This window comes from Pogona vitticeps, chromosome 14 (genome assembly GCF_051106095.1).
Source record: "Pogona vitticeps strain Pit_001003342236 chromosome 14, PviZW2.1, whole genome shotgun sequence".
Taxonomy (NCBI): Eukaryota; Metazoa; Chordata; class Lepidosauria; order Squamata; family Agamidae; genus Pogona; species Pogona vitticeps.
The window spans coordinates 15,892,271-15,915,266 of NC_135796.1; the positions used below are offsets into that span (position 1 = coordinate 15,892,271).

At 46.4% G+C, this 22,996-nt stretch overlaps 1 protein-coding gene across 1 annotated transcript in view; it reads right to left on the reverse strand.

Moving 5' to 3' along the window:
• GLT1D1 (glycosyltransferase 1 domain containing 1) overlaps positions 1 to 22,285 on the reverse strand; it is a 30,574-nt gene extending 8,289 nt beyond the window's left edge. Inside the window, exons 1-9 of the mRNA XM_020788895.3 lie at positions 22,129 to 22,285; positions 19,660 to 19,808; positions 17,123 to 17,228; positions 16,576 to 16,627; positions 14,446 to 14,482; positions 13,537 to 13,593; positions 5,235 to 5,330; positions 3,805 to 3,854; positions 1,233 to 1,276 (exon numbers count right to left, since the gene is read on the reverse strand). Of these exons, the coding sequence (XP_020644554.3) occupies positions 1,233 to 1,276; positions 3,805 to 3,854; positions 5,235 to 5,330; positions 13,537 to 13,593; positions 14,446 to 14,482; positions 16,576 to 16,627; positions 17,123 to 17,228; positions 19,660 to 19,808; positions 22,129 to 22,196 (659 nt within the window). The 5' untranslated portion in view covers positions 22,197 to 22,285. The remainder of the gene's footprint in view (positions 1 to 1,232; positions 1,277 to 3,804; positions 3,855 to 5,234; positions 5,331 to 13,536; positions 13,594 to 14,445; positions 14,483 to 16,575; positions 16,628 to 17,122; positions 17,229 to 19,659; positions 19,809 to 22,128) is intronic.
• Between the last annotated feature and the right edge of the window lie 711 nt (positions 22,286 to 22,996).

Sequence of the window (22,996 nt, forward strand, 5' to 3'; positions counted from 1 at the left end):
ACTCAACACAGCCGACACGGAGGCTCTCATCCTGCCCGTCGCATTCCCACAAGAGCCCAGTGAAGTAGATCGGTGTGTGTGTGTGTGTGGTGTATCCGCCTGGTGAGCTTCACGATTGTGGGTAGGTAGGATCTGAACCCAGATCTTTGGTGTCCTTCGTTCAGCAGGTTAACCACCTCGCCATCCATGATCGAGAAGAGCCAACAGTGGCTCTCTGGAGTCATCAGAGAAGGGGATTAGCCCTTTTTGCTAAAATAAGTGGGCACTTCTGGCTGTACCCGCTCACCTTTGCCCCTCCCACTGCTAGAATGCAGCCCCCCCCCCTGAGAACTTCTTTGGGGTTGAATTTGGTCCTCAGGTTGAAAAGAGGTCCCCTAGCTTCGGCTCAGATCATGGAGGATTGATACGAGTCAGGGAAGTAGTTCCATTTTTCTCTGGCTCAGAGGAAAATCCAAGCTGGAAAAGAATTTGTGGATAGGGAAAATAATACCCAAGGTCAGCAATCCAAGTCCTCAATGTACATACGCGAGGACTGCTGTATCCACGGGCAAGCGATTCCAAGCCCCCCCCCATGGATGCTGAAACATGTGGAAGTATGGAATGCTAAACATTGCATGGTCTCTGCCTCCCTCCAGTGGCTGGTTCTGGTAAACACACCCTGAAAAGACATACCATATTTTTCAGTGTATAAGACGCCCCCCACTTTTCTAACCAAAAATTAAGAAATCTAAGTGGGGCTTAGCAAGTGTAGGGGGAAAGGGATCAAAGCACTGCAGGATTGCTTTGATCCCTGCTTTCCCCTCCACTTGTTTTTTCTCTCCTCAGCTTACTTCCATGTACAGTATAAGACGACCCCCAATTTTCAGTCTAAAGAATTTAGACAAAAGTATAGTCTTAGACATGGAAAAATATGGTAGCTATTTCTGAGTTTTTTTAATTTAGTACATTCAGCCACCAGTGAATCAGTGGATACTGATCCTGCGGATAGGGGGTCTACTGTATTTCTGAAACAGAAACCATATGCTTCAGGGACATCAACCCCCTAAACAAAGCTCTTAAAAGCAGCGTGTGCCAGAACTGAAGTTCCTGAGTGCATCAAAAACCTTACACAATAAGGATGAAAATGGCTATGCACAAATAATTATATTTGTAGAGAATTAGGTAAACAGAACTGTCTTTTTTTTAAAACTAGAACTGTATAGGTAAGACAAGTGACCTTATTCCCACCTTACCTTTTCACTTTCTCTTTGACTTCTTCGGTGAACACCGGATCAACCTACAGCAGAAAAACGAACACCAGTATCTGAAGCTGGCCAAACGTCGAAAAAGAAAGAACCTAACAGCCGTTCAGCATGGAACGGCACATAGCAGAGAGACTTTAAAGGGCTCACTCATCACGGCTACAGAAAGAAAAGAGAAGCCTTCTACAAATAGCCACACCATCTTCCCTACCTAGGTTGCCATCTTTCCTATGTGCTTTTCCTCCTTCCTATCTGAAAGCAGATAGAACGAAACGGAGAAAACAGAATCCCAGTTGTTCGGGTTGGACGCGATTTGAACTCGTGATCCAGCGGAGAAAAATGTCACTCCATCCCCAACATTGGCTGAGCCGCTCTGCCCAACCTTTCTTACGACCCCTGGAGGGCTGGAACGATACCCAAAACCTTTGAACATCTTTCAAGCTGAGCTTGTCTGCCACAAAACCAGAGGCAGGTAAATGTTTCCCCGCTTAAAAAAGAAAGACGGAAAAAAGGGTGGCCCAGGGGGCTACCAACTGGCTAGCTTGCGGTTGGCGCCGGAGAAGATATTGATATGCATGATCTTGAAACAGATCATCAAGCAGTGAAAACTATGATTGAGGTAGAATTCTGGACTTTCAGCCCACAAACACACACCTAACAATCCCTTGCTTTCGTTCAACTGGAGCAGGGCCTAGCTCTGAAGTGGCAGGTGTTTTTCAGGCCTAGGCTTCCTGTTGTTAATGTGTGGTGTTTTTTTTTAAAGGAAGCTGCAGCAGTGCTTCCTGGGAGTTGTAGTTCTATGGGAGGCGCAATTCACAAAACCTAAGGCGTAGTGAGACCACAGCTCCCACGAAACACCACCGGAATGTTTCAAGTGAGCAAAATGTACAGTAGGTGTGTGTTTATGGGCTGGAAAACTCCCCAGAATTTTCCCTGGGCAATCCTTAGAAAAAAGATCTGGTAACGGTAGCCCCAAAATTAAAGAAATAATATACCCCTAATGGCAGCTGGTGGGACAGGCAAATTTACATGTACAGTGGTGCCTCGCTTAACGAGTGCACCGTATAACGACGAAATTGCATAGCGATGCGGTTTCTGCGATCGCTAATGCAATCGCTTACCGATGGCCCCAATGGGCGAAACTTGCATAGCGAAGGTCGGTAAGCGTTTCGCTTACCAACCTTCGCTTTGCGACCCGCGGATCAGCTGTTCGGCGGGTGCAAAATGGTCACCGGAACAGCCGAAATGGCCGCGTGCAGCGTATTCACGCCCTCCCCTCGCTTACCGAGGGCGCGAAAATGGCTGCCGGCTATGGGAAGACTTCGCTAAACGGTGAGTTTTCAGCCAATTTGGAACAATGGCTTTTTACTTTCCGTTTAACGAAGTTTTCACATAGCAAAGGTTAATCCGGAGGCACCACTGTACTTTGACAACTGAACTTTCGGCGATGTTTTCAGAGCCAACAAGGAGGAAATGACTTGCAGTCGTTCCACCCCCTGGCCCTAAAGTCCTCAATTAGACAGTTTCCCAGATTTTAGCCTGAACCTCCGACAGGTAAAAGCAGATTTATTAGGCGCATCTCCCCCCCCGCCGCACTTATAATCAGCTAGTTTCACAGAGCCTCCTGCCAGACGCCAAAGCCTCCTTCGTTTGTTTCCCGCTAATATCGGCTAATTATGTGCAAACACCCATCAGCCAGCGATGGCCTCGAAAACAGCCCCGAACGTGGAGTGGAACACAGCAAGGAGCTGCCGGTTTCGGAGCCGACGTGAAAGGCATAGAGAGAAACATCAGCGACTCATCTGCAGTCACGGAACACGGCCGCTCCGCAGGGGGAAAGAGCGCTTTCCGCCTCGTACGGGCACTGAAACCCTCGACATGTTCAGAAAAGCAAGTAGGATACTTGCAAGGAAAATAGCAACCTGGAGCAGGACGGTGGGTGTTATTTTCAGCAGGAAAATGAGAGGAAAGGCAGGGTTGGCTGAAGCCCAAGTTATTTTGCCGCCCGAGATAGCCCCCCCCCCCAATTCCGTGGACGATTGGTCTCCGTTAGAGATGGGCGTGAACCAGAAGAACGGTGGTTTGTAGTTAACGATGAAAGACTATGAACGTCCGGAAAAACGAACTGGTTAATGGTTCGTTTTTCTAGTTCATGCTGGAGGGGGTGACTCCCTATTCCTACCGCCTTTGCTACGGGTGCAAGCTAAGAAGCAGCCGCTGTCTACTTTTCTGGAACTTCCTTTAGAGGGTCTGAGTGTCATGGTGAATGCCTGGTCTTAAAACACTCACACTCTAGCGCAGAGGTCCCCATAAAACTATGGGCATCTATAAAACATTAAATAAAATAATATTAAAATATTAAGATATGGGGTACAAACCAGGAAGAGGATCTGCACCATCCCTTGCACATCACTTTAGTGCACAGAAAGTCTCACAACTAGGTGGGGGTCGAATGACTGAAAAGCATCTGCATATATTGACCTTTAAACACAAATGTGCGCTCAACAAAAAGCAGAGCATGCATATAGCAAATGTTCATTGGAAGGGGCCAATAAATGCTTACCGCAGGTCCGATGATAATCAAATGCACGTTGGGTTCTTTGTGGTGCCATTCTATTAAATCACAAGAAAAAGTTTAGGTTAGGGGGAGAAATTGGGGGGGGGGGAATTGGCTAGAATCCTATTGCTTATGTATGCCAGCATCACAACAGTGGTACGAACCACAGTAGCTGCTGCTTGTATTCCTTGCTGCAGACTAAATCACACCACTGACACTCAATGGGGAATACATGTGTTGACGCCTTAACTAGCAGCAATTCGTAGCTGTGATTTACACCATCGCACTTATGCTGGCATATGTACGCAACAGGATTCTGGCATATAATTCTACTGCTGTTCCATTCAAGAAATGGTGTCGAGTTCGTGCCGCTTCGTTTTTCAGCCGAACAAGTGCTTGGCGCTTCCTAGCCCCACCTCTTCCAATGGGTGCCCACTCCGATGGCAACGCCCCAGCTTCTCCACCCTGCCTCTGCCTTGTCTCTTTTGAGACAACTCCAATCGGAAATACGCACTGAGAGTGTCTGCAACACAGGTGTGGTTATTTCTGTGCGAAGAGGAAGTCAACCTGGAGTGGAACAAACACTATCAATAAAACGACAAGAGACCTTGGTAGGGTTCTTTATAACCAGTGTCGCTGGCGAGTTGTGTATTTACGGTAAAGCACGCAATTTTTATCTTTATCTTTTTTTAAACAGAACAAATCCATTCCACGCCACTGGAGCGTGATAACCAGCCGCATAAAAACGGAATTTATGATACAGGCAGACCGCTATAGGGCTTTCCGTTTGGAAAACGTAGCAGGTCTTAAATACGTTAAAGCGGTCTAGCGTTGGGTAGTTTCCGTTTCCCGTCAATGCCAGTAAGGGTTACGCTGGATCCCTGGGAGACGAATTAAGCATATTCGCCAGGCGACAGCCTCACCGTTATGAGCCAGCCCCAGTGCTTGTAATGTCAAATTACATGAAGACAGTAGCACAAATAACTCCATTTCAATGTAGGGAGATTAGATTAGCCTGATGATTAAATTCATCATTTAATCAATGACCCGTCCTCGGAGAGGGTGCTTCGGAGGACATGCCGATTTTCTGTTTTGACTTCTTTAACAAAAGCATAAAGATTGGTATCTCGCCATCTTTCTGATCCGGCAGCTGCCCTTCTCAAGCGTACGCTGCTCTAGCCAAGGACGCCGGGCGTCCCCACAAAACTACAGTTCCCACAATTCTTTGGTGGAGCCACTAGAAAGCCAAGTTTATGGTTACGAGTGGACCACTGGGAGTGTGCAAGTGGAATGTAGGAATGAAAGTATGAGCAAAGCACGGTGGTATCCATGAGCAGCCCCTCTTGGAAGACGCAGGCCCAGGGACCTCATTTGAACCAGTGATTGGGTCTCAGATTTTGCATTCAGCACTGAAATGAAACCCACCAGGTACTAACCTGCAAAAGCATCCACTAAATAAAGGGGATCCTTGACTCTTCTAAGGCCGCAGATCAACAAGAAGAGGCGTAGATCGCTGTCGTCCGGGGTAATCTCTGTAAACAAAGCCATCACACACACACACAGAGAAAAATGATCACTGTTTTTTGGTGTTGCTTTTGTTTCCCGTTTTTTTTTTAGCGTGGTATCGGTTCGATCCTGTTTTGGATCTGTAGATCTGTTCAATCCTTTTTTTGGATCTGTAGACTTATTATTGGGGTTTAGATATTGTCTTTCAAGGATGTAAGCTGCCTTGGGGTCCCTTTTAAGGAGAAAGGTGAAGTAAAAACAAATAAAAATATATTTTTCCTAGTGGCTGGATTTGGCAGCTCACCACTTTGCCACGGTCTGAGGACCCCTGCCCTATGTGGCTGTGGAAAATTTCAATCAACACAGCACTCAATGTGCATGCCATTGATGCCCCACCACACAGCCCAAAGGAGATCTAGCCAATGGCTGAGATCATGCTATGGAAGTAGCCCACTTCTGGTCCAAAATATTCAATTATCTTAACAGTTTAACTTCTTGTTCCCCCCTCCCCCATTTAAAAATAGGCTCGTTGTTTTAGCTAGTGGCAGTGTTTATTTTATTTTTTTGTACATAACGTGCATACTACATTGCTTCATAGCTGATCAGGCTGTCAATTTGTTTTTAGTTTTACCTCTATTTCGTAAGCCTCCGTAATCTTAAATTGTGCAAAGCTCAAAAAAAAAAATAATAATAATCCATCCTCTACTTGGAGATGACAAGGAGAATAGTGGGTTGATGTTGTTTTAAATGTTACTTTGCATGAGTCTTTGGTCAAAATAATGTCAAACCTGACTCTACTGTGCTTTGCCGAGAAAGCGCAAGGAGATAAAGCCACCGATTCCCCTTTCTGAAAATTAGAAAAGAATACACCGCGCCTGAAAGTGGTGCATATCGGCTCCCGAAATGTTATACGATCCGCAAGCCATTGAGTCAAAGCTGACATTTCCCGGATTAATAGAGCGCCGGAGAAATCTACCAAAGATAACTATCCGCCCTCTTCAATGCTTCCTCAAAGCGCCTCTTCCTTGAAAAGGGGGGGAAAATATAATAATCATCATCGTCTCCCAAAGTAAGTTCCTCAAAGAGGCACTTGAGCCGACACGGGCGAGAGATGCAAATCAAACCACATTTCGCCGTGCGTTTAGAGAGGAAAGCGGAGGGAACAAGATATCTGGAAAGGAGATCGAAGTTGGAAGGGAGCAGCTCAAGATGACTACGTCGCGGGACGTTGGTGGGAAGACAGAAGTGGGCTGCTTCCGTTCCAGAGATCATAACCCCTGAGCAAGTAAGCAAACTATGAAAGACCTAAAAAAAACACAAACCCACACCCTACTTTATTGGTGCAAATTTTGTTCCTGCTAAGGTCAAGTCCGAGATTCTGTAACGGCTGCAAAAATCTATTGTGTCTCCTGCATACTGTTAATTTTTAAAATTCCGTCAATTATCTTGGCTCCTTTTTTGGGGAGAAAGGCGAGGTAGAAAAATATTTAAAATAAATAAATTAATAAATAAATGTAGGTGGTTACCAACGGTGTCCTGATAAGTCAGTGGTTCCCTCTGCCTTGGGTCCCCAAAAATGTTCACGGATCACAGAACTCCCAGAAATCCAGACCAGCACAGCTCGCAGTGAAGGCTTCTGGGAGTTTTAGCCCAAGAACATCTGGGGGACCCAAGGCTGGGCACCACTGTTGCTATAAGTAGGGGAGAAAGCAGAGCTAACTAAGTGTGCTCACTAGTCAGCGGAGAGCATCCAGGGGTCTCCAAGTGACCTCCTTAGCAGACCAGTCCCGTTCTGTTTCCAAACAAGCGGGGCTTTTAAAAGCATAGAACATAGAAGGGACAAAAGTGTGCTTATCTTTTGGATACATCGTTTTCTTCTTCTCCAGTAGATTATGAACGTATCATAACTGTGTGCTGTCAAGTCTGTTCTGACTTATGAAGACCATTTCCATGATTTTTAAGAGAAGACTCAGAAGTGGTTGACCATTCTCTTCTTCTGGGTGGGATCCCAGCTTGGCCCAAGGCTACCCAGGATGGCTCTTCCATCCGGAGGCACGGAGCGGAATCAAACTCCCAACCTTTGGCTCTGCAGATGAAGACCTAACCCCCTGAGCTACGTAGCCAGCTATTAGAGGTTCAAAAGGGTCCTGAGATGTTGACTGTTTCCCTCTCTTAATACACAGTCCCCTGGACCAGTTATGTTGCTGCCGGTGAGAGGAAATCTTGAAATACCTCTCCACTTCCCTGGCAACAGAAAAATGTCCCCAACAAGAATTCAATGGCTGATTTACAGCCTTGCCACGTCGGCAAAACTAGCTGTTTAAAGACACTGACGATATGCTGGCTAAAATCCTGTTGAGCTTGATGCAGTGGAAACTTACAACTTTGGACATTCCCCAGAGTTACAGTCAGGCAGTTTGCATTGTGTGCACAAATTCGCAATTCGCTGTGCAATTCTCCATTACAACTAGTTGCGCAACATACGGGCGGAACCACTTGACAGATATGATCCCTGCCTCGGCGTGCATTTTTTTTCCTGCTTGTGCAACGTTGAGTTACGCAGGCATAGCTATGTAACAGGATTTTAGCCGTTTCCCCCTATTCCCCGTGTTTCGCCGTCCTCTCCTCGCCTTTCTTAAAAGTTGTGGGTATTCTCTTGAAAGACTAGCTTTAAAATAAGGCGATCAACCCTCTCTCAAGCTATCAAAGTAGCTTTGGACGTTGATATCCTTAAATGTCACCAGGGATTGGAAGCGGGTGGCACATTCCGGCAATATTGCTTTTTAAAATTAAAAACCAATCCTAGGAGCTTCGAATGCTTTTGTTTTCATAGTAAATTTCAAATGGACGGTTTAGAGTCAACTTCAAGAGGCTCCACTTTTTCACGTAAGGGCGCGAGACGAGAACGGAGGAAGTCCAAGGAGGATCTGGCAGCTATTTTATTTTTGATTTCATTGTGTATGTGTGTGTTTTTGTGTAAAATGCAAGGATGCAAAGGTAAAGTTTTTAAAAAATCTATTGACTAAACAGTAGGAGAGAGAAAGGGATGATCTGTCATCAAAATATCCCAAGTACTCTTTAAATCTCTCTCTCACCCACACAAACAAGTTTTGTTGTATATTATATGGAGGAGAGAACTGCCTTAATGCCCCCACCCCCTTTCTGGTCTCCCAAATTTTGACTTTTCCCGGGCATAATCCCCAACTGAGCGTGGCAAACCCTACCAAAAGCTCATATTAACAATAATTCCTGAAGGATCAGTGAGAAAAAAAGTATTCACTTTAAAAAAGCACACACACACACACACATACACACGAGGAACATTTGCTGCATGCCGTCCTGGTGAGCGTGCCCACGAAATTTTAAAAAGAAAGAAAAAGCCCAACCATCTGTGGATTGCTGATCAAATTCTCACAAAACGCGCCTTGCGTTCCATCTTACCGCCGGCCTGCAGGCTTTTAAGCAACTCCAGGATATCAAAGAGAAACTGGCTGGGAGTAAAGGCCTCTGCCCGGAGAAACGTTTCTTATCTTGAGTGATAAATAGAGAGAGACATTTTCCCCTGCTTTCACAAAGAAAGAGAATGTAAGACATTTAGTCTGATTGCAGGCAAGCTGCCTGCCGCTCCGTCTTCTCCGATAAACGGTTCGCTCAACTAGAGGGTGGCTTTGGACCAGCTGTGGGCTCAACAGCTTTTTCTGTATCCTCCCTCAATTGTGGAGACCCCACAACTCAGTCTTTTCTCCTCCTAGGACCTCAGTGGTGGAGGAGACCATTTCGAGCCCTGGAAAAAATTGGTTCCGATTCTCAAAATGAACCCCAACTCCTGAGAAACGTCTGGAGGAATGAAATTCCTAGAAGCATAATTTGACCCCAACGTCAAGTCCTCTGAAGCCTTTTCAAATGAAAGAAGAAGAAGAAATAGGCAGGGAACGGTTCAAGTCTGGAGGAACTCTTGTGGGGAGAAGCTTGTGGTCCACACTCGGAATATAGAAGGATAATACTGATGAACATAAGTTGCAAGTTCGATTCCCCGCTACACCTCCATGACAAGGGTTGGACCCGATGAGCCATAGGGTCTGCACTTCTAAGACTGTTATTATGAACTGCTGGATAGTTCAGGGGTTGAGGTCTCTGGCTGTGAAGCCAGAAGTTGGGAGTTTGATTCCCCCACTGGGCCTCCTTGAAAGGGGTTGGACTGGATGACTTATAGGGTCCCTTCCAGCTCTGTGGTTCTAAGATGAGGAGGATGAGTTAAAAATGGGGAAGATCCTCAGTTTCTGAGCTCCCAAGGCTGACCCCAGGAATGGGGACTCAAGTCTTGGAATCCGCTGTCCAATCAAACTTGAGTTATTTTTCCAAATAAGTTCAGTTCAACTCACGACCCCTCCCTGCCCTTTTTCTGGGGGGGGGGGGAGCTTGTTTTTAATAGGGACCCAGTACCAAAGACTCAGACTTGAGTCACGGAGCCAAAGATCGGCGGACATCCCCTGATGACACCCACCAGCCTAGTTTGCTCAGACCCCAAACGAAATTCGCGAGCTTCCCCTCCTTCCTTCCCAGCCTTTTCCTGGAAAGCTGGTGCTTTTTCCGTTGGCGGGCATTCCAGGTTGGAAAACACATGGCCTTTCCTCTCCTCCAGATCCAGTTCTCCTCTGACGCTGGCACCGGCACCCAAGCTAAATGGCAGGGGTTATCTCTCTGATCCTCGCTTCTAGTTCCTTTTGAACCACCCAGTCCCTTTCATTCCTCCCTTGAAGAACGGGCGCCTTTTCATCTCAACATTTCAAAGCATTAACCGATCACATACCAAAATTTTTTTAAAAAGCGGAACTCGTTGCTGAGTGTTCACCCCTCGAGCCCGCGACAGTTGTTTTATGTTTTTCCCACTGTTTTCGGTCGTTCGGAATACTTTCCACCTCCTCTTTCCTCCTAAGCGCCAAAATAAGCCTTTTGATCATTTTCCTTTTAATTTTTTTTTTAAATTGAAAAACGTCATTTTCTTCCTCAACGCCTCAAAAGAAGTCATCCTTTGGCAGGTTCTCTGGGCCCTTCGGGACCGTTCGCCTGTTTGAGAAGGCATCGCCTGCTTGGATCCTGAGCAGTCCTACAAGCGAGCCAGGCTTGAAAGCTTAGGATCCATAGGGTCACTCCGATTCCCAATGGGACGCACCAAGCAGAAATGGCTCCAAATAGCCCTTTTTAAAAGGAAAAAATAAACAGATCAGGAAGTGCCAAGATGGGCACTTCCCAATTTGGGAGTATGGGGGGGGGGGGGAACAGGGAGCTTTGGAAAATCTTTTAATTTCATGGAATAATGCAATAGGAAGGGACCCTCTAAGGTCATCAAGCCCAACCCCCTGCTCAAGGCAGGAATCCAAATCAAAGGAGATCAGACAGAGGATGGTCCAATGTTCTCTTGAATGCCTCCAGCGTTGGAGCGCTCACCGCCTCCCGAGGACATGGGTTCTGTTGTCGTACTGCTCTAACAGTTAAGAAGTTTTTCCCCGATATTCAACTGAAATCTGGTTTCCTGGAACTTGAGCCCGTTATTACGTGCCCTACTCTCTGGGGTGATCGAGGACAGATCCTGCCGTTCCTCTGTAGGATGACCCTTCAAGTATCTGGAGATTGCTATCCTATCAATCGTGTTGATCAGGAGTTTTTTTTAGCCGCTCTAGATGCGTTACACACCTAATTTTTTTTTTTAACACACAGTGACATCAGATGATACTGGAGCAACCTCCATTATTTTTTTCCATCTCCTCCCCTTGCCATTCATTCGCCATCAGCCTCTCCCTAGCTCCTTTAATCATCCTGAACTCTGAGACTCAGAATCCAGTCACTGCCGGAGCTGAGCGTCCTGGTGACAGATCGCCTTGTTGCTGAAAATCATCCATTTATACTATTTTACTCTCTCTCTCTCTCTCTCGTTCCCAGACTGCGCCCACACACTGTGATTTACTGGGAACCAAATAACCCCGCAATGCTCTGTTTCAGCGGTCATCTGCTGTAATGATAAAGCCACTAAACTCTCTAAGTTCATCTGTCATGGAGCAAACGGCTGAAAACACAACCCTCCTCTGACAGCTATGAATGAATGATGAGCAAGGCTGATCTCTCTTCATATTGGAGTTTGACCATCAGTCCATCAAACCCAGGAAATATCCTTCCAACTGAATTCAGCCTTTGGAGTGGAAAACAGCCACCCATTCTTGATCCAAGGTCTAGATGAGTGGTTCCCAAACTCGGGGGGTTCCAGATGTTATTGGACTCCAACACAACATCTGGGGACCCAAGGCGGGGAACCTCTGCTCCAGGGAGTGACAGACTGAGATTCAATGATCTATGAAAGTGTTTCCCAACTTTAGATTCCCAGATGATCTTGGACTACAACTCCCAGAAATCCTGTCCAGCACAACGGGTGGGAATAGCTTCTGGGAGTTTTGAGTCCGAGAACATCTGGCGACCCAAGGTTGGGAGCCACTGGTCTAGGTCTTCCCCTCTTGGATGGAACAACTACAATTCCAAACATTTAAAGTTGGCAATCAAATGTGGCAGTGAAGTCCCCTCTCCTAAAAGGAGTGCCCTTCAGTCTGGAATCCAGCCAGAGTATCCCTCAATAAATCAAGGATATGGAAATGTTGCTGATTTCACGTAGGTATTATCTATTATGTTCAACCACAAGCATACTGCGTCCATTCCATCTCAGAAAGTAAAAGGGTTCAGTGATCTGGATGATGACCCATGGGTAGGGTCATTTGATTCTCCGCTCTGCCTCCTGGGAGAAAAGCCAGCCTATATAGCCTTGGGCCAGCTGCACAGTCCCAGGGCTCCCCCTAGAGGAAAGAAAGGGTAAAACAACTTCTGACTACTCAGAAAACCGTGAAAAGGGCCGTCATAAATCAGAATTGATGCACAACAATTAACCTGGCTGGATCAAAAAGTGGGATATGCATCTGGCTGTGGAGCCAGAGGTTAGGAGTTCGATTCCCCCACTGGGCCTCCTGGGAGAAGAGCCAGCCTGTGTAGCCTTGGGCAAGTGGCACAGTCCCCAGGGCGGCCCCTAGAGGAAGGGAATGTGAAGCTACTTCAAACCATCTACTACCTTAAAAAAACACCATCAGCTGAAATTTGATGATTAATTAAACAAATTCACCACGACAATCTTTTGCTTTCATTGTGTGATTAGTTTAACCCTTTCCATTCCAACGGTTTGTTGATCGACAGAGCTACAGCCGGAAGATTGGGGCACACCCTACAGGCTGACTACTGACACCTTTGAAGTCATCCCCTTGACACACGCACACCAGCCACCCCAGAAGTCCCAACAGTCGCATTCCAGTGGCGGGCAGTCCCAGAGGCAAAACAATGGGACAAAATATATCAGCATATTTTGCCTGAATCAGTTGCAACCAAGCCTTAGAAGAGGCATTTCTGACTTTTACAGATCCACTGATAGAGCTATAAAAAAAACTTTGGAAAAACTAATGAATGGTAGTGTCACAAAGATGGGAGTGTGATATTTTGGGAAATCCCCGGGGGGGGGGGAGGAATTCAGTCACGATGGAAGCCGGAATCACCCTGGGGGTTCCCTAAGGCTGACAAGGAAGGGCTGGCTGAAGATTAACCAAAATTCCCCCTTCAAGTTGTAAACATACTTCTCTGTGTGTTTTGTGGGTGGCGTCTTCAGAAACTATCTCTCAACTACTTTTCATTACGACTGGCTGAAAAGCTCACGCTGGCGTTCCTCCCCTCCTTCCCGGGGGGGTATGTGTGACTTTCATTGTGGTTTAGCGGGAGAAAATCAATTTTCTCCGAGACTGTAACAAACTCAAGAGAAACCATCTCCGTTTAATTTTCAATTTAGGATCTCCAAAGGAATCCGTTTCATGCGGCTTAAACGGAAGTTACGGACATTAATTATGACAACTCCAGAAAGAAAAACGAAGTTTACGACTTGGGAGGCTGAAAAGATTCATTCAGAAATAGGGAGTCGGATTCCTTTCACCCATCTGGACGCATATATACATATATGCTGATACTCCCTCTATATATTCCTTGCAAATCATCACAATAGATTATGTCCCTAGTTCCTATCCGTGGTGTCTCTTTAACTCTGTCCCTCCACAGAATCTTTGAACAACATCAAAAGATGAGCCTTTGGTTAAGAAGATCAGCAAAGGTTTTACATCTAGGAGTGTGTGTGTGTGTGTGTGTGTGTGATTTTACCTGCACTTTCTAGCCACTTCTTCCAGTTAAAAGAACTGCTGGGGCTGGTCACAATTCCTTTAAAAAAAAATTTAAACAAGAATTGTAGTTTTTATTGATAATAATAATAAAAAAGAAATGACAACAGAACAACAAAACTACTCCAAAACTACTGTAAACAGGCGTGTGTTAAATCAGGAAATCCGTAGCCCTCCAGAGGCTGTTGGAATACAACTCCAATCTGCCCCCAGACCACAAGGCCCATGGTCATGCAGGAGAAAAGGGGCCACCCGCTCTCCAATGGTCCTCATCTCTAAAAGGAAACTCCTTGGAGCGTGGGGCTGTTTCTAGCAAAACGGTGCCATCAAACATGGGGAAGCGATCATCGCAAAGCCCCCATTTTCGGCCAGCTGATCGGCAGTTCCAAAACGGCCGCCGGAAAAACAAAATGGCCGCCTGCTCTTTTGTCTCGCTTTAGAGCCACCGAAAATGGCCACCCCTATGGAGGATCTTCGCATAAGGTCAGTTTCTAAGCCCATAGGAACGCATTAAACACGTTTTAATGCGTTTCTATGGGCTTTTTTATTCTGTTTAGCAATGAAATCGCTTAGCAACGTTTTTCCTGGAATGGATTAACGTCGCTAAGCGAGGCACCACTGTATGAGGAATTTAACATGAGTTAAACTGATATCCAAAGGTTACACCAGTACAATGTAGATACACTGATTTCTTTAAACACACACACACACACACACACACACACACACACACAAAGGGAAATTATGTCTCAAGCAAACACCCAGCAACATCACCCTCTACACTTTTATCTCCTTGTGATGCCTTTGATGGGTGTTCTGTTATCCCCAGGGCATGACATCTTTTGTGGTTTTGAGTTCACACCGGAAGAAGCAGCAAACTTCAAATGCTTACCTTGAGGCTGGACATGTATTTTGTTCCTGGCGTGAGGCTTGAAAATCAATTAACAAGGAAAGAAAACAAAAATGGTCAATTGTGAAGAGCAAGGGGTCAGCAAACCTCCATAGATTCAGGGGCTGTTTTTCTGGTACAGTAACTGGTCAAGGGCTGCGCCCTAGGTATGGGATCTTCAGGTCTTCCGAACTACAGATCCCATAATTCTCCATTCTGGTAGTCCCACCTGAGAGACGCACACCTATAGACGACTACAGTAGCACCTCGGTTTGCGAACACCTCAGTTTACGTAATTTTTGGCTCACGAACCGAAATCCGTAAGAAATAAAGCCCTGATTTACACTGTTTTTTTCCCTTTTCTTCGCACTATGAAAGGGTTTTCCCAGGGCGCCTCACGCCTATAGCGCCGCCCCTTTCGTAGCGGAATTGGCGTTTCGGTTTGCAAAATGTCAGTACTATGTAACATCAGGTAGAACGGATCCGTTTTGCAAACCGAGATGCTACTGTACATTTCACTCGCCTTGGAAAAAGGCCTAGCTGGCTTTCCAGGCCTAGCTGCACCCTAGCTTCCTGTTCAAAAAGGAAGCCGAATTACAGCTGCTCGGGCCATTCAAACGAGCTTTAATCCATATTTATGGTAACCGCCAGCTGATTTAATAATTGGACACAATTACCCGGTTCAAAAGCTGGCTTTAAAAACGTAAGATAGATCCTGGAATTAACGCTAGTGAGGTTTTCTGACATCCAACAGCCAACATTTGTTGTGTCGACGGACAGTGAACCATGATGAACAGTTAATAAAGGTTGTGGTTTTGATCAGGACAAATAGGTTTCCATCAAAGGAGGTGTAATTTGCTTTGAAAGCAAATAATCATAACTGAAGAATCCCCTTATCCGGAGCAGGGCTTTCTCCCTATATCAAATTAAATTAAAGCCCTGTCCGCGATCGTTATCAAACACTGTATTTATATAGGGAGGAAAATCTTCCTAGCTTCCAAGTGCCCCAAATTCAACCCCTCTTCCTGTTTGGAGTGTTTTGCCACCCGTTGTATGCAAAAGGCGGTCCCGTAAACCAGGATATCTGATCGGAAGCCCTGTTTCCAGATCTGAGTTTCTACACAGTTTGCTTCTGAGTGTAGTAGTCCAAAAAAAGGCATAGCCACAAGCTCCAGATTTGAGTACCGAGAGAGTTTAAAAAACAAAATGGCCAACCTTCAGCTAGGCCTAGCTACAGTAGGCCTCAAAGCCTTCCAGTTAAGGCCTTTCTCCCAGGTGAGCCACATTTATGTGCCTGCTAGGCAGGACTTCCAGAAGGGGGAATTATGGGACCTGTAGCCCAAGGAATAATAATAATAATAATAATAATAATAATAATAATAATAATAATAATAATAATAATAATAATAATAACAACAACAACAACAACAACAACAACAACAATAATAATAATAATAATAATACAGTGGTGCCTCGCTTAACGATTACCTCCTTAAACGACGAATCCGCTCGACGATGAGGTTTTTGCGATTGCCTTTGTGCTCGCAAAACGATGTTTCAATGGGCAGTTTTTGTTTGACAATGATCGGTTCCCTGCTTCAGGAACCAATTCTTCGCATTACGATGATCTAAAAACAGCTGATCGTCGGGTTTTAAAATGGCCGCCCGCTGTGCAAAATGACTCCCCGCTGTGATTAGGACGGATTTTTCGCTGTACAGGCACCGGAAAATGGCCGCCCTATGGAGGATCTTCGCTGGACGATTAGGTATTTAGCCCACTGGAACACAATGAGCGGTTTTCAATGTGTTTTTTCCCCCCGCTTGATGACGATTTCGCTCTATAGCGATTTCGATGGAAGAGGTTAACGTCATCAAGCGAGGCAGCACTGTAATTTCTTGCCCAACCTTAAGCTAGACCTAGCTAGGCCTCATTCCTGAAATGCCACGGCTGTTCTTCTTTACTGCCTGCTCTCTAGCTCGCTTGAAGCGAATAGGAGCCGTCCTGTTTTTAGAAAACGAACTGCTCGCCATATTCCGCCCATGGGACCATTTCCTCACTCTCACACAGAATCATCTCATTTCCTTTTCAGGGCTCAGCCAGGCAGACGCACGCTACCCAACCCCGGTACCTACCCAGTACATTGCTGCTTTTTCCTTCATGGCGTCAGTGAAGGAGACGGCAAACCTGGAAGCCATTTGGAAAAAAGAGGGACTTGGTTCATCGATGCTCAAAAAGCCGCCCTTTCCCGTCAAGGCTTACCGGAGGTTCGGGGCGGGGAAAGAAGGGCATTTTGGACTACAAGCCCCAGCATCCCCACCAGAGATGCTGGCATCGATCCAAGGACTCAACATCCAAAATCATCCTTCCCATGCATTTTAGCTGGGAGATAAGTGAAAACCTGGCAGTTCTCGTAATACCTGGTGAAAATACTTTTTTTTCTGGATTTTTTTTTCTTTTCATTTACCACAACCACTATTATCCACAGTTTTCAGCATACCTGGGGAGGGGGGGGGAGGGACTTGGAACCAATCCCCTGCGGATAGGGGGATCCTACCATATATATAAGAGCAACAACCTATATGATGGGCTCCTTGTTCACTGATGGGTAGAAACGAAATTGTATTCCGAGCAGTTTTTAAGAAGGCTGTAAGAGGGGAGAGGTGAGAATGACTGCTCTACCTGGCTTCGTCCAGGACGGCCCCCATCACTTGGCTTTTCTCTTCACTCTTGACATCTTCGTTGATGTCGGTCCCTCCGAAGAGGATGCCGAAAGGAACACCACTGCCTGCAAGACACCACGGTTCAAAAGCCAGAGGTCCATCTTCTGAATCTTCACCGAATTGTTTCCTTTAGAGCAGTGGTCCCCAACCTTGGGCTTCCAGATGTTCTTGGACTACAACTCCCAGAAGCCTTCACCACCACTTTTGCTAGCCAGGATTTCTGGGAGTTGAAGTCCAAGAACATCTGGAGGCCCAAGGTTGGGGACCACTGCTTTAGAGGTCTATTGACAGCCTTTGGGACTCGGGAAAGTTTGCAACCGCTTCCAAAAGGCAGCGGTCTTATGCCATGGGAGTCCACGGCGTCGGATGCACTAGGGCTTACTTCTGAGTAAGCAGAAGAGAACGTGACGCCCCCCCTCTCCTTCTCCTGGCTCTACCCACCTAGGCCAGCTGTCCTCCCGGCCACAACCCTTGGAGGTAAACCCACAAGATCGAGGTGGACAACTCCGGTTTTCATCCACCGACTTGATGGAGGAAACAAGGTTTCATGTTTTTGCTGTGAACACCTGCCTACCGAGGAAGAGTACAAGACCCATAAAAGGAAGGAAGGAATGCTTGAATCTCGTCTCCGCTGCAGGGATAGGATTTTTCAATTTCTCGGACACCCTATCCCATCATTCCCCATTCTCAGAGTTGTGCCTGATTTATGGACACTTCACTGTGGCTCGCCTGGGCGAAAAGGCCTCAACTTGGAAGGCTTTGAGGACGGAGCTAGGCCCAGCCCCACCCTCGCTTCCTGTTCCTGCCCCAGTGGTACCTGGGAGTTTTCTTTCATAACAGGAAGTTAGGCCTAGCTAAGCCTCAGAGACTTCCTGTCTTGGCCTTTCTCCCAGGTGAGCCACATTTAGGTGTCTGTTGTAGAAGGGAGTAACTGTGTTAGTCTGTGCAAGCGTTATAGGTGAAAACACACACACACACACACACACACACACACACACACAGAGTGGTGCCTTGCTTAACGATTGCCTCGCTTAACGTTTGACGGTGTTTTCGCTCTACAGCAATTTTGCTGGAACAAATTAACATCGTTAAGCGAGGCACCACTGTATCTCTCTCTCTCTTTTTCCCGCACCTCCTCTTGTCAAACCTGTTCCATTTTTGTGGCTCCACCTGTTTACGCTCTGCAGGAAAATCCACTTTGCCGCACCGCTACCTCTTACAGCAACACTCAACTTGCGATTGACCCTACTTTCCCGGGCACTCTTCAAGCCGCTGAGACAATAAATGCGACACTCAATTCCTTTAAGCATGGGAAGTATGGGTGTGCATTGGGGAGAAGGCAATCACCAGGACGGTTGTACACCTCATTAAACTAACAAACAGCAGCCGTGATGGCCGGTAATTAGTTACACGACTACTTTTAAATTCTGGACAGGAGGCGCTCGTGAAACTGAGGGCCGTGTGACAAGTTTACTTTGACACAGCCAGAATAATACCTTCTCTACAAACACACTCACAAGCTACGGTTGCTCACTGACCCAACAGAGAAAAAGGGAAGGATGTCTTCGCCTTCAGGTTACATTTAAACTGGGGAACTCCCTGCCACAACATCTCATCACGGCTTTCCAACCTGGATAGCTTTAAAACGGACCAAATAAATTCAGAGATGTTAGGGCTTTCAGGGGCTACACATCAACTCTTGCAATGTGCTATGGGATCACACCTTTACTAGCCCTCTGTTCAAACAATCTTCCCCCTACCAAGCATCCTGTGGGACCATGGCATCTGTCATCCCCAACCCACAGGGTGACCACAATGAGTGGGGATGATGGGCATTGCAGTATCAAAACGCTGGAGATTCCTGCTTTTGGAACTTTTTTGAGCCAATTGTTTGAGGCAGTTTCTTACATATGACTGGTCTTTGCATTTCATTGCCATATTTATTTATTTATTTATTTATTTATTTATTGGACTTATATACCGCCCCATAGCTCTACAAGCACTCTCCGGGCGGTTTACAATTTTAATTATAAAGGCTACACATTGCCATCTTCTTCCTTCCTTCTCCTCATCTCTCCCCTCCATCCCTCCCTCCCTTCTCCTCATCCCTTCCTTCCTTCTCCTCATCCCTCCCTCCTTCCCTCCTCCCTTCTCCTCATCCCTTCCTTCCTTCTCCTCATCCCTCCCTTCCCTCCCTCCCTTCTCCTCATCCCTTTCCTTCCTTCCTTCCTTCTCCTCATCCCTCCCTCCTTCCCTCCTCCCTTGTCCGCATCCCTTCCTTACTTCTCCTCATCCCTCCCCTCCCTCCCTCCCTCCTTCCCTCCCTCCTCCTCATCCTTTTCCTTCCTTCCCTCCCTTCCTTCTCCTCATCCCTCCCTCCTCCCTCCCTCCATCCCTTCCTTCCTTCCTTCCTTCCATTTTATTAGACAACTGAATGACACAATCCATGGGTGCCCTTCTTCCAAAAACCACACACACACACACACACACACAAACCTTGCAGGAACCGGCCGGCTTTATAAAGGTGAATGCCCAGAGCCGCGTCAAAGTTCCCAGGGGAGATGAGCTTGGACACTGCCGAGGAGGACTCGCATTCGCACAGATCCTTGAGGGTGCACGTGTGGCCGGCGGCTTCCAGATGATCCCTTCGGGTAGAGAAGCAAATGGGATTTTCGTTTGAAAGACAGGCTATTAATATTAATTTCCGCTGGGAATTGGACACTATATCACGCAGCTTAAAGCAGCGTTTGCCTCCTCCTCCTGCGGCTTAATAGCTTTGGGACATTTCATACATCGCACGGAAGCCGCCGGGCGCAGCTTTTTCTAGATTCTATCGCTGGTCGAGAATGAAAGACGCAAAACAGGCTCGTACGAAAAGAACATCGCTTCTATGTTGGGATAAACACCTGTTTTGGAAAGTGGTTTGTCTAGTGGCTAAGATCAGGCAGGAGTAGAACACTGGGAGGGATCCTGGCTCATTCTGCTCCAGAAATGGGCCCTGGGCATTCCTGTCCAAATGGTATGACTGTCCAGCACCTTCCTCTGCATGTGTAGATCAGGGGTTCAGCTCTCTGGCTGCACAGCCAGAGGGGTTGGGAGTTCGATTCCCCCTTGTGCCTCCTTGACAGGGGCTGGACTAGATGATCTACAGGGTCCCTTCTGGCTCTGCCAATGATTATTATATTTATCTTACGATGCCAGCGTCCTCGTCCTTTCCAACCTGCCTCCTTCCTTCATCCTCTCCCTGTTTTTGTCTCCTTTTCAGATCAGGTTTTTTATCGGCCAGCGGTTCTACCTGAACCGCAGACAACTCCCCGCCGTCATCTAATGGTGCAATTATGAGTAATTTACAACAAGCAGGACAATTAACAGTGACACCTGCTTACTCAAAACGCCACGATTCCTTTCTCAGTTTGAATCGAAGCAATTACGATTTACCCTGGAAAACGCCGAATATCTCTGTTTTCCAAGCCTGTCCTCTTGCTAGACGCGGCACAAAGAAATCCAGGCAGTCTTTGTGCATTGCGGGACTAAAAATATTTTACTTCCTTCTATTAATCCAATTATAGCAAATCACTCGCACTCTCAAAACAATAAGTCCCCGTCCGTGTTACACTTAATCTGAGATGAACTTTCTAGCAGTGTTCGAGAGAAAAATCACACCAACGATTTCATTACTGGAAAGAACATCCATAAGCAGAACAACATCTTATATTATGTGCTGTCTTCCCAAAGCACCACACATTTTGTTCATAGTAAGTTGGCCAGTGGAACTCTTTTCCACTGGAAAAAAATATATATGACAATTTAGATCTCTGATTGCAAAGCCAGAGGTTGGGAGTTTGATTCCCCACTTGACAGGGGATGATCCAGAGGGTGGTTCTACTCATCCCTCCTCATCCCTTCCTCCCTTCTCCTCATCCCTCCCCTTCCTTCGAACCCGTCTCTGTGGTTCGAATATTGCCCGCCGCCATCAAAAGCAATAGGGTGGCACGGAATCACAACCAACATCCCATTCCAGACCACAGCAGCCCCATCAGAATGGATGCAGGCTGCAAATGACCATGGGGAGAAACCTCATCGGTTTCAACGGTTTTGCTGAATAGGGGCCAAAACTGGATTTTTTTTCCCTAGTTGTCCTCGGCTGCCAACGTTGTGTGTATGTGACGCACTATGTCCGCGGACAGCAAAGAGCCAAAGGTCAATCTTTCACTCTACAGTCTGAATCTTCTCTGCCATGACCTTCCCACATGTCCACAGACCGGTCCATCTGCTTCCCCGACCTGGCAACGAAAAGATATTATCCTTGGCCTACGATATAAATAAAATAAAATAAAATTAAATTAAATAAATAACGCGGCTGTTGGTGGAAAACGTTGTCCTTCCAACTCCAAACTAAAACGGAGTTTTGGTCCTGATTTTTATTGACCGTCTTAATATAATACCTGTTTAATTCTTCTTGGAAGCTTCGTATACTCACTGTTTTTAGCTTTTAAATATCGCCTTTTAAATCTTGTAAGCTGCCTTGGGTCCTTTGAAGGGGAAAAGGCGGAGGGGTGTAAAAAATATTTTAGATAAAATAAATAAATCTCCCTGGAAAAGGACACTATTTTTTTTAAAGGCATCTCTTCCCTCCCCTCCCCGAAAAAGGGCCGGAACGCCATCAAACTGGCAACCCGGGACAACAACTCCCATCATCCCCCATTCATAGGATGGGGACCTTTATCGCCGGGGGGGGGGGGAGAAGGAAAAGCGGTTTTAAATCGATCCAATCATGGGAGCTTGGATGCAGCGGCGGCCAGGGAGGTGCAAAAAAAAAAAAGCTTCACCGGACGAGCTGCAGCCTGCCCAATGAAATTTAAAGTTAAAAAAAAATTAAATTCATTTTTTTCCAAATCCATTTAAAATTATTATTATTTAAATGGTGCTTTTTCAGCCTCCTCGAGGGTCCAAAGAGGCACTTACTGGATCCTCCTCGCCGTCGTCCCGTTGCCCGTCTGGGCTCGCAGGCTGGCCAGCAGAAGCACCCGCATAACCACCACCGCCAGCGGCTCCTTGCCCGACTTCCGCTCCCGTCCGTCTCGCCTTCATTCCCTTTCCTAGGTACCGGAAGCCACCTGCCGCCTCTCTAGCCGGAACCACACCTCTCTCGCTCTCCCTTCTCCTTATCACTATGGTAACCATGGACACTAGCCGGGATACAGCCTTCCGTTGGGAAACAAAAGCTGGGAAAATCCCGTTCCGCATCTTTCCTTGCAAAAACCAATACAGCTCTTTTAGGTTCAGACAATGATGTTTTCCCCCTTTATTTTGTTGTCATTTTGAAAAACAAAAAAGGAGATACTTTATGGGTCTGAATTATTGCCATCTCTTTCCCTTTTCCCTCCCCTCTCCCATCAAACTGGCAACCCTAGAGTGGTCGTAATTGACCAGATAGGCGGGATATAAATTGAATAAATAAATAAGTAAAATAAAAAAATTATGACGAGCCGTCTCCGTCAGTGTTGCCATCTTTTTCAAAGAACTTCGCTTCCGGGCCTTGCCCAGCATTTGGCAAAAGGGTTGTTTGACAACAAGTTCCAAAATTTCTCGCAGAAAAAAAGGGAGGAAGCAGATTTCACCTATCTCAAGTCTGCCTGCTTCGCTTCTTCAACACCGAACCTTATGATTTCATTTGCATCTTTCAGCGCGGTTGGCGAGAGATCCGAACGATTTCTATGCTCATCTCAAACTGCCGAGCTGGAAAGGGTCCTAAAGGCCATCCAGTCCAGCCCCGGTCAAGGAGACCCAGTGGGGGAATCAAATTCCCAACCTCTGGCTCCACAGCCAGAGA